Raw genomic sequence first — 11,848 nt, 5'->3', positions numbered from 1 at the left:
AAGTAGGCGGCCTGCTGCGTGAGGGGAGGAGCGCGGGAAAGTAGGCGGCCTGCTGCGTGAGGGTTGGAGCGCGGGAAACCTGAAAAATGGCAGACGCTACTGTGAGGAAAACCTGTCAGTAATAGTCTGCGGGGGCAATGAAGTCAATGACCCACATGTATTAGAATAAACCAAGTCAACATTTAGATGATGTCATTTCCACTTCAAGACTGGTCCAACTTGTGCCTTAAAGGGGTACTCTGGGCTGGGGGGCTTTTTTTACCTATGGCAGGGGAGGAGGTGGATGAGGGCAATGACGTCCCCTTACCTCCCCGGTTCCAACGCCATGTCCCAGATCGGTCCGTTCCACACTGCCCGGCCGCTTCCTAGTCTCTGACGCGAGCTTGAGACGTGACCCCACCTCGGCCACTGACTGGCTGAGCAGACTTGAAACGTCACGTCTCAAGCCCCTGCAGAGACCAGGAACCAGCCGGGCAGCGCAGACCGAAGCTATCCAGGACACAACGCTGGAACCGGGGAGGTAAGGGGACGTCATTACCCTCATCCACCTTCTCACTGGCCATAGGCAAAAAAGCCCCCCAGCACGGAGTACTCCTTTAAAGCAAATGTACATCAGTACATTCACTTTAAAGCGACACTATACCCCCAATTTGACCACCACAAACCACTTGTACCTTCGGATAGCTGCTTTTAATCCAAGATCTGTCCTGCAGTCCGTTCGGCAGGTGATGCAGTTATTGTCCTAAAAAACTACTTTTAAACCCGTACGTCATATGTCCTCATTAGCACTTCAAAGCGGGGCCGTGCGTTGACCCCGCTTTAAAGCGCCGCGGTCCCGGGTGCCGCGTGTAGCCCGGGACCGCCGTGCCTGCTAATTAGCTAATCGGAGGCAGCTGTCAAAGATGACAGCTGCCTCCGATTACTGGAGGCAACCGTTCCCTGGTGTCTAGTGGGGGAGAGCGATCTCCGTTACTGATGCCGGCCGGGGACTCGTCCAAGATGGCGCCCCCTAGGGGGGCTTCTAGTATATGTGTAAAAAAAAAAAAAGTGTTGTTTATTGTAAAAAGCCCCCTCCCCTAATAAAAGTCAGAATCACCCCCCTTTTCCCAGGTTTTAAATAAAAGTAAACAAATAAATAAACATGTTTGGTATCGCCGCGTGCGTAATCGCCCAAACTATTAATTAATCACATTCCTGATCTCGCACGGTAAACGGCGTCAGCGCAAAAAAATCCCAAAGTGCAAAATTGCGCATTTTTGGTCGCATCAAATCCAGAAAAAATGTAATAAAAAGCGATCAAAAAGTCGTATATGCGCAATCAAGGTACCGATAGAAAGAACACATCATGGCGCAAAGAATGACACCTGACACAGCCCCATAGACCAAAGGATAAAAGTGCTATAAGCCTGGGAATGGAGCGGTTTTAAGGAACGTATATTTGTTAACAATGGTTTGAATTTTTTATAGGCCATCAGATACAATAAAAGTTATACATGTTATATATCGTTTTAATCGTAACGACTTGTGGAACATGCATAACAAGTCAGTTTTACCCCAGGGCGAATGGCCGTGTTCAGACAGGTGATGAATATGAGAAATGCTACCTGGGGCATTCCTAATGATGAGGAGGGCGGGGAGGAGAGACGGAGGGTTGGTGCAGGCCCAGGGCACACACACTCTAGGCCACACCAATTTGACACAGGGCTGCAAGTTTAAAGCGACTCTGTACCCACTTTGTGCCCCCCACAACTACTCATACCTTCCTGTAGCTGATAAGTTCTTGCTGGTGGTATGTTTATCATCGCTGGTGTCGCTTTCCAGTGCCCGAAAATCATACTTTACTGTAGCTGGAACCGTGTCTAAGAGGCGTGGCCTAGAGCGATCGTGGCCTAGGCCAGCACCGCCTGTGTGGTGGTCTTCTCTGTCTCCCACTCCACCCGCTGACCGCCCTCTGTCTGGCGCCCAGTCATTGCAATCGTAACAAAGTGGGTACAGAGTCGCTTTAAGGGTATATTCACACGGGCGGGCTCGCAGCGAGATTCTTGCTGCGAGCCCGGCAGGTCCTGGCAGTTCCCATACACTACATACTTGCTGCGGTCTAAACGACCGCAGCGAGTATGTAATTATACCGCCCTTAACCCCTTCTGCTCCCGCCCGGCTCCCCCGCTGTAAGCATACATTACCTGTCCTCGCTGCACGGGTCCGGCGTCCTGCTCTCCCGTCCGGCCAATTAGTGTGTTGTGCAGCCGCAGCCACTGATTGGCCGGGCGGGAGAGCAGGACGCCGGACCTGTGCAGCAAGGACAGGTAATGTATGCTGCTTACAGCGAGGGAGCGGGGCGGGAGCAGAAGGGGTTAAGGGCGGTATAATTACATACTCGCTGCGGTCGTTTAGACCGCAGCAAGTATGTAGTGTATGGGGACTGCCAGGACCTGCCGGGCTCGCAGTTAGTTTTTTAGGACAATAACTGCATCACTTGCCGAATCTGACCCCAGGCCAGATCTTGGATTTAAAGCAACTATCTGGTGTACAAGCGGTTTGTGGGGGGAGGCGCTAGATTGTGGGCACAGACTCGCTTTTAAGGGTTTCATATGGATAGAACAGCGCTGGAATTTTTTTGAACCGCAGCCCAGTTCCCATGTACGGTGCCACGTACGTGGCTCCATTAGAATAAATAGATACTGCTCCCTCCCTGCTCATTCTCCAGATCGGGATAAATCCCATCATGGAAGATTACCTGCAACATAGAAACATAGAAGATTGGCACAAAAAGACCACTGGACACTATACTTTCCTACTAATCAACAGTTCCCAGGTCCCAGTGATGGTGTCGATCCACGCGTGAGCATAGCATCTGTCACATGATGCGTCAACACAAAATATCATCGCCTGTGGATAGGTATACGGACTAGAGGGAGACCAGGAAGTGTTGCCATGCGATCAGTAAAGCATTTTAAAGTGACTGTACCATCAGGCCCGGGCTGAAGCACAGGAGGCGGGCCGACCTACCCCCAGTGGGAGGAAACCCCCTCCCCTCTAAGACGCGGCTTCATTAGAATCAATGGATCCATATCATACAGGGGCGGGGGTTTCCTCCCACTGGGGGTAGGTAGACCCGCCTCCTGTGCTCCAGCCCGGGCCTGATGGTACAGTCACTTTAAAATGCTTTACTGATCGCATGGCAACACTTCCTGGTCTCCCTCTAGTCTCCGTATACCTATCCACAGGCAATGATATTTTGTTTGTTACGAATGCAGAGCCATGGCATCCAGGATCCGTCGAGCACGGACTATTTGGTTACGTCCATAGACTACATGCTCTGTGAAGCACGATCGCACAGGCATCATTCACACTGTAATCTATACACTCGCACATACCCAAAGAGATGGGAAGAAAATTTATTCTGAGAAAACTTCTTTAAAAAATAGTTTTTAACCTTTTAAGTTGCTTTAGAGTTTTTTATAAGGTTTTTTTCACCCACAGTGGTGTTCAGAATTCTGCTGGTTGCCATTGGAAAATGACAGCATTTAAAAGGGGTTATCCAGGATAAGAAAAAATGCACAGCAAAAACAGCGCCACACCTCTCATCAGGTTGTGTGTGGTATTACAACAAAGCTCCATTCACTTCAATGGAATTGAGCTGCAAATCCCAAACTTATTTTTTTTTTTTTAAGTCTGGATAACCCCTTTAAGCCGTTCCCAGTGTCATCTTAGCTCACTGTGGGAACAAGCAGATGGAGCACAGTCAGTCCCTGTAGGCACAAGGCGCAACTGTCTCTTGAAGGGACCAAACATTTCAGGTCTAATGGTCCTTTTACACGGAACGATTTATCATTCGAATTTGCACGATAACGAATTCGAACGATAATCGTATGTGTAAACGCATCGAACGATCAAGCGACGAGCGAGAAATCGTTCATTATGATCTTTCAACATGTTCTCAAATAATCGTTGATTGTTCGCAAAAAATTCGCAGATCGTGAGATAGGCTTAAACGATCGCAAAATGATTTTTCCGTACGATGTATCCGTCTAAACGCTGATCGTTATAAAAAAAACATCGTTCATTCAAAATCGTTAATCGTGCGATCAGGCGAATTATCGCTCCGTGTAAAAGTACCATAATACAACTGCAAGATCTGGATCACCTGCCATTCTAGTGAACCGGACCTGATCACTACAGAACCTAAGTCCACTTCAGTAGAACCACAGCTCTGGATGTTACGGCTAAAATGCGGCAATATTACAGGCACCTGTTTCGGCTTCCTGAGGGTTATGGTAAGGTGCAAAGTCTTTGACAGCAGCTGAGTTTCCCTTTAAAAATGTAAAGATGGCGACTTTTTTCCAAAAACAGCAGCACACCTGCCTGTAGCTTGTGTCTGGCATTGTAGCGAATGGTGCTGCACTACCACAAGTAATCTTGTGGACAGGGGTGGCGCTGTTTTTGGAAGAAAGCAGCCATATTTTTGTAATTTGTCTCCACATTTTACAAAAATACAGGTTACACTATGGTGGAGATATGTCGTCTGCTAGGCATGGACTCCCATTGTTGCAGTTCAGATTCCAGTGTCCTATCATGATTTTGTCTGATGTAACCATCCATAGAGGCAAGCAGGTCCCAGGCCTTTGTTTGCACAGGATATGATGGTTCTTTCTATTCTTAGTCTTCATATAACATCTGTATCAGTAATGATCCTGTGCCCTGCACTGGTGGGAATCCTCTGAACCTCCGCACTCATCCATACACAGGTCCATGTTCTAATACTGCTGTATACGGCACAGTTTTCCATGCTAGTTGCGGCACTCGGATGAGGTGGGGCTACGCACGCTGGACATCAGGTGGGATTTGTAGGTCTTACTGAGGCCGGTCATCCAGAATTTAAGCAGTTTTACATTGTCCTCCTCTGACGCTCCCAGAATTCCCAGCAGCTTCTGAGTATCCTCTTTGGGGCGACTGTCCACTTTAGTGAACTTGAAAAGGACTTTCACTTTACTAAAATATAAAATGCATAAACGGGTAAGTCTCAATTACAAACACCAATATTTCTAATAAATTGCAGTAAAACTGTGACTGTAATGATTAACCACCAAGTAAAAGTGGCAAATCTGACAGTGACTCCTGGGACATCCCCCGCTACTTTTATATCCCTTTAAAGGGGTACTTTGGAAGAAAAAAATAAATATTTCAAATCAACAGGTGTCAGAAACTAATACAGATTTGTAAATTTACTTCCCTTAAAAAAATCTCCAGTCTTCCAGTACTTATCAGCTACTGTATGTCCCGCACATGACACAGTGCTCTCTGCTGCTACCTCTGTCCATGTCAGAAACTGTCCAGAGCAGTAGCAAATACCCCTGGGAAACCTCTCCTGCTCTGGACAGTTTCTGACGTGGACAGAGGTGGCAGCAGAGAGCACTGTGCCAGACTGGTGAGAATACACCACTTCGTGCAGCAGCTGATAAGTACCGGAAGACTGGAGATTTTTTTTTTTTTTTAACAGAAGTAAATTAAAATATGTATAAGTTTATGACACCAGCTAATTTGAAAGAATTTTTTTTGCCCAAGTACCCCTTTAAGCAGCTTTCTTTATACAGACACTAAATTCTTAGATAAGCAGATTTCCTGAACACTTGATGCAGTGTATTCTGCAAATCCACCCCCCCCAATAGAAGTGCTGCCCCTTACTTCATCCATTCCTCCTTCAGACACACCAGGCACTGCTCCACCACATCCATAGACAGGTTCTCGTTGCTCAGAGCAGCCTCGATTTTGTTCAGGATTGTCAATCCCACTGCAGGTAAAATTACAGGATTGAGACTCTAAGACATCAGCCCATAGACTGTCTATAGATAAGTCCATTCAGGTACTCACCCCTGTCTGTGGCCACCGGGCTCCCACTCGCCACCACAAATTCATACTTGCTGAGTGGCTCATCATCCACGAACAGGACGGGGTATAGGTTGGATCGCGGAGCTGTGCGGACTTCAATCATTACAGCAAATTCTGTCAAATCAAAAAAAAAAAAAAAAATTATATATGTCAGACCTAGACATTGCAGTATAAGGAACTTTCTTGGCTCTGCTATACTGTGACTCACCAGAGGATTGCACATGTGGAGGGATCTCCGCCTGGGGGCTTAGGCCCAGGAAATTGCACCTATAGGCATCTTCATACTTTTCACTGTACGGGATCACACGAACACAACCCACAGGGAGCATGGCCTGAGAGGCGGAAGGATCAAAGCTCAATGTGGTATCCGAGAGTCTCATCAAGACATATAACATATATAACATGAATATATACAGTCTGCACTCACCTGCAGGACATCGAAGGCAGACTGGATGAGGTCTCGGTCCTGCCCCTTCCATATGACTTGGTTTCCCATGAGAATGTGCCAGGCCAACATGCGGAAGGCGGAAGCACCAAGCACCTGGATAGAGACATCACTTCACTGACTAAAAATGGTATATAGGACAGAAACCAGACGTCTGCTCAGGGACTGGCCTGGGATGTGATCGGGTATTAGTAAATCAAGTGGTAAGTGTCCATCAGGACGTGTGAGAAGAACCCCAACCCTAATCTAGGACAGGATTACCCAAAGTGTGGCTCTCCAGCTGTTAAAAACTAAAACTCCCAGCCTGCCCAAACTTCTACACGTTGGGGGAACACTAATCTAGGTTAAAGTGAAGTTCACTATCAGCGGGGGAGACCGTATCCCACTCCTACTCAGACTATATCTTTATAAGAAAAACTTCATCTGGAACCCAGTGGAGAGATGTATACCAATACAGCCACCTTGTACACCACCTGCGTACTGTAATATTACTATCTCTAATACACAATCTTCTCATGTGTCCATAAGCTCCCACCTGTCTCATGTGTCGCAGAGACCGGAACACAGCCGTTCTCCGCATGTTCCAGCTGCAGTCCGATAGGGCAGAGGACTCTATATGGCATTTGGACAGCTCTCTTCCCTCCAGAACTTCAGGCTGGGGTCGGGGCAGACCTTCCTCCTCTTCCTCATGACACTCCCAGGCTGCGCACTCTTCTTCCAAGTCTGGAGAAAAATAACAGTAAATACCTAAAGCTCCCAATCTTTGATGATCCTAGCGCTATCCAGAGCTCCCAGTCCCTACTACTACCCAGAGCTCCCAGTCTCCAGATACCCAGTGCTATCCAGAGCTCTCAGTCCCAAGAACTGTCTACAGCTCCCTGATAATCCCAGTACTTTTAACTCCCAGTCCCTGGTGATAGCTGATGCACCCAAATCTGCAGTTATATCTAGCTATCCTGGTTGTCCAACGCTCCCTAGGGTTTCCAAGTGAGATCTAGCGTGCCCAGCCAGTGATGAGCTAATACTATCTACAAAACAGGGGTCAAACTCAGGCCCTCCAGCTGTTACAAAACTACAATTCCCATCATGCCTTGACATCCAAAGCTAACACTAGTTTTGCAACATCTGGAGGGCCTGAGTCTGACAACCCTGATCTACAGCTTCCAGTCGGTGGTGACCAGATGAATCTACAGCTTCCAGTCCCTGATCACCTGGTGATATCTATCAGTCACATGACCCAAGTAATATCTACAGATACCAATGACTAGGTGATATCCACAGCACCAGTTCCCATCCTAATATTATATATATATATATATATATATTATATATATTATATATATATATATATATATATATATATATATATATATATATATATTACACATACACATACATACCTGCCTGCTTCTCCATCTGCACCAAAGTATCCTCTGTGGGAGCTCCTTCCAGCAGTTTCTCGGTAAGACGGCAGCCACAAGCTTTCAGTAACCTGCGGAAACCTTGTCACCTTAATATATCACAAATGGCAAACTACTAATAAAAGGTTCTAACCAGAAAAAAAAATCTTCAGCATCCCTGCATCTGCTGTGCACATCTCAAGCACATCTGCTGTGATACCCTACACTTGTCATACTGATATAATGTAGTTTCCACTTAAAAGGAGAACTATCAGCAGGTCAGACAAATCTAACCTGCTGATAGCACTCTAGAGGACACAGGGTGCTGAGGATGAAGGCATGTCTCTTACCTTTATCCTCAGCGCCATTCCTGTACTGTTAGTTGGGCCCGGTAAGCCGTTAGAAGCACTGGGGGCAAGGCTACCGCCCTGGGCCAGCCCCTTCTATTGATATTCATTAAGGGGGCCGAATCTGTGCTCACCGGGCACAAATAACAGAGAGAACGATGCTGAGGCTAAAAGGTAGGAGACATACAGTCATGCTCAGCGCCCTGTGGTAGTTCCCCTTTAAGGGACAGAATCAATGTCTACTTTAACACTGTGTGTTTGAAATCGCCATCCACATCAATGTTTACATATATATGTTACTATTGAAGCTAGGCATGGTGTAGATTGTGATTTATACACGGTCATCAGACCCTCTTAGTAGTGCAGCCTCAGGCTTTGGACCTTGACATATAAGAGATCAGATCTATGGCATAGAAGACAATACAGAGACTTAAGTTACCATGCAAAAGATGTGTGAAGACAGGCCCATAAGTTATCATCATTGGTGAGTGACGTCAGGGATCGGGCTGCGTTACCATTTCTCTGGTGCAGAAACGGTGTGAACGCCGTGTTAATTCGAAGGGGGCGCTGTGGGCAGCCGTACTGCTCTGCTTCAAACACCTGTAACACAACCATAATGTGGCTGATGACAAACTGCTGATCTTTTATTACTCAGACCCCCCCCCCTCCCATATAAGTTAATGGGACATTTTCCTTACTTTTAATGCCTTCCCTTGAAGCTCATCTATCACCCCTCTAATCTTAGACAACAGGAAGGGCCAGGAGTTGATCAGGTAGATCCGGTCCATCATGATCACGATGATACTGTACCAGCGCTGGAAGCCCCGGGCGAGGCTGTCCTTGATGAAGAACGTGTGGCTGAAGACAAACCCATGCTGCTCATCCCCAAAGAAGATGGGCCCTTCCCTGCCAGGGCAGACCTACAACACAGGGGCACATCCAACAGACATGAGGGCTGAATTATATACCATTTTGTGTATATATCTCCTCTGATCTGCACACATAGGTCGACATAGGAGCTGTATACATGAAATAATAGGAGATTATTCTATACACAAGTGACTGATGCTACTATTACCTCACAGCTTAAGCTGCGCACACAGGCCTGACGCACAATGCTGAAGAGCTGAGGGTGGTTGGGGTGCTGGTGGCTGACATACTTAATGGACGTCTCCTTATCGTGACTGATGTATCCTGGGTGGCCAGCATCCAAAGAACGGCAGCCCTGAAGGAGCAAAAAAAAAATTTGAAAAAGATTATAAATATCATAATGTCTGCCCAATCCAGACTCCATAAATATTGTGTGTGCTCTTATGTACAATAATATAACTGCTAAATATAACAGGAGGCACCTGTGCACACATGATTAGTACCTCCTATTTTTCCCATTCTATCTGCAGGAGCAATGGTTAACGATAAGACCATGTTCACTCTTGTGTTGCTTGGTGGCAGCTTTCTCTGCGGGCGGTGCCTGCTGGGTTTGGGGGGGGCCCTTTGGGATTGGTCCTGTGACATTGGGGTTGCAGGACCGTTCTATGGCCTCCCTTCCCTGTTTGTGCTTGCTTTGCGGGGTTGGTGGCCGCTGACTGACAAGTGTTCAGTTAGTATCCTGGCGTTGGTTTTTAAATATAGCCAAGAGGCATTAGTATCAGCCATAGGTGTGAGGTGCAGCACTCCTTTCTCTCCTTGTCCATAACTCCTATAATACTTCCTCTATATACAAGAATATAACTACTATAATACTGCCCCCTATATACAGGAATATAACTACTATAATACTGCTCCTATATACAAGAATATAACTACTATAATACTGCTCCTATATACAGGAATATAACTACTATAATACTGCCCCTATATACAGGAATATAACTACTATAATACTGCCCCCTATATACAAGAATATAACTACTATAATACTGCTCCTATATACAAGAATATAACTACTATAATACTGCCCCCTATATACAGGAATATAACTACTATAATACTGCTACTATATATAAGAATATAACTACTATAATACTGCTCCTATATACAGGAATATAACTACTATAATACTGCTCCTATATACAGGGATATAACTACTATAATACTGCCCCTATATACAAGAATATAACTACTATAATACTGCCTTCTATATACAGGAATATAACTACTATAATACTGCTCCTATATACAGGGATATAACTACTATAATACTGCCCCTATATACAAGAATATAACTACTATAATACTGCCCCCTATATACAGGAATATAACCACTATAATACTGCCCCCTATATACAGGAATATAACTACTATAATACTGCTCCTATATACAAGAATATAACTACTATAATACTGCCCCCTATATACAGGAATATAACCACTATAATACTGCCCCCTATATACAGGAATATAACTACTATAATACTGCTCCTATATACAAGAATATAACTACTATAATACTGCTCCTATATACAGGAATATAACTACTATAATACTGCTCCTATATACAGGAATATAACTACTATAATACTGCTCCTGTATACAGGAATATAACTACTATAATACTGCTCCTATATACAGGAATATAACTACTATAATACTGCTCCTATATACTAATATGCTAGTTACCTCGCACATATCGGACTTCTTCAGTCTGGGGCTGTTGGACTCCGCACTGGCGCCATCTGCAGGGCTGTGAGATCGGATCCTGCTGCTCATCTGGATTCCTCCCTCCTCCTCCTCCGCCTGCTCCCCCTGGCCCAGACTATCTCCACAGGTCGCCCCCTGGGGGTGGGGGGAGTGCAGAGCTTCGGTGCAGAACAGAGTGCGGGGTCCATGGAGCTCACAGAAGTGACAGAGAGCTACTATGGCGTTCATGGTCGCTGTTCTGCGGTCAGCGTGCAGCCATGGGTCATACTGCGGGAAGTGAACACACAAGGGAGAGTTAGCACCATCCTCAATACATAGAGCTGTATGGAAGTCAAAGATATGTATGGATCTACAGATGAACGCTCTCAGGGAATGCTGGGAGATGTAGTTTTGTCACAGATGTTAAAACAGATTGCGGAACATCAGTCTAGTCTGATCTAAAGCATGATGGGAGTTATAGTTCTGTAACAGCCAGAGAGCAACAGATTGTAGACCACCCATAGAAGTCTATGGCAAGGAAAACCAATCGAGCACCGAACCTTATAAGGCTATAGTACTTCGGCTCCTCTCGGGCGCACTCGGCTCCTCTCGGAAGTCACCTATTCGCGCAGTGATAATAGGGAAGGGCGGCGGGGGTCTCTGCCGAGAGATCCCCCGCTAATCATCATACTACAAGTCCCAGCACGTCTACACATACAAAACTAGAGCGCCTAAAGTAAGGGGCACCCCCAGAATACGTCCACACACTCACCTGTCAATCCGCCATGTTTACATCACATGACAGTCACTGACTTCTCTTTCTTTGGGCGATCCCAAGTGTCGCGATTAAGAGGGGGGGGGGTGAAATTTGCACAGTCCGACAAATGACTTTTTGTTGCTGTGTTAATAAGATTTTAATTTATAACAATGCAAAGGTGTCGGGAATTAGTCCGAATAAAGGTAAAGTGACGGCGGCGGTTAAACGTTGTCCTACTTCACTCCCCCCGCGCAGGACTTAGAGATGGTTTAATCCGCAGCTCGGGTTTCTATACGGAATGCGTCAGCTGATGCAGTCACATGACTCCTCCCCCTCCAGGTTCTGAGCTGTGTCACCGGGCGGTCACAGGGCGCTGTGCTCTCACTGCACA

The 11,848-nt window shown here is 46.1% G+C and overlaps 1 protein-coding gene across 1 annotated transcript; it reads right to left on the bottom strand.

The window, feature by feature from the left end:
* Positions 1-3,382: 3,382 nt before the first annotated feature.
* On the bottom strand, positions 3,383-11,526 carry FLCN (folliculin). Its single transcript, XM_069984263.1, has 12 exons — positions 11,473-11,526; positions 10,701-10,988; positions 9,160-9,306; positions 8,780-9,001; positions 8,521-8,681; positions 7,735-7,826; positions 6,870-7,057; positions 6,317-6,430; positions 6,098-6,221; positions 5,872-6,003; positions 5,686-5,791; positions 3,383-4,992 (listed from the first exon to the last, which is right to left on the bottom strand). Exons 2-12 carry the CDS (start codon positions 10,947-10,949, stop codon positions 4,791-4,793), a joined length of 1,737 nt encoding a protein of 578 aa, XP_069840364.1. The 5' UTR covers positions 10,950-10,988; positions 11,473-11,526; the 3' UTR covers positions 3,383-4,790.
* Between the last annotated feature and the right edge of the window lie 322 nt (positions 11,527-11,848).

The sequence above is a fragment of the Dendropsophus ebraccatus genome, chromosome 9 (assembly GCF_027789765.1).
Source record: "Dendropsophus ebraccatus isolate aDenEbr1 chromosome 9, aDenEbr1.pat, whole genome shotgun sequence".
NCBI classification, from domain to species: domain Eukaryota; kingdom Metazoa; phylum Chordata; class Amphibia; order Anura; family Hylidae; genus Dendropsophus; species Dendropsophus ebraccatus.
Note: the sequence above shows the minus strand (reverse complement) of the source record. Positions and strands in the feature narration are given on the sequence as shown.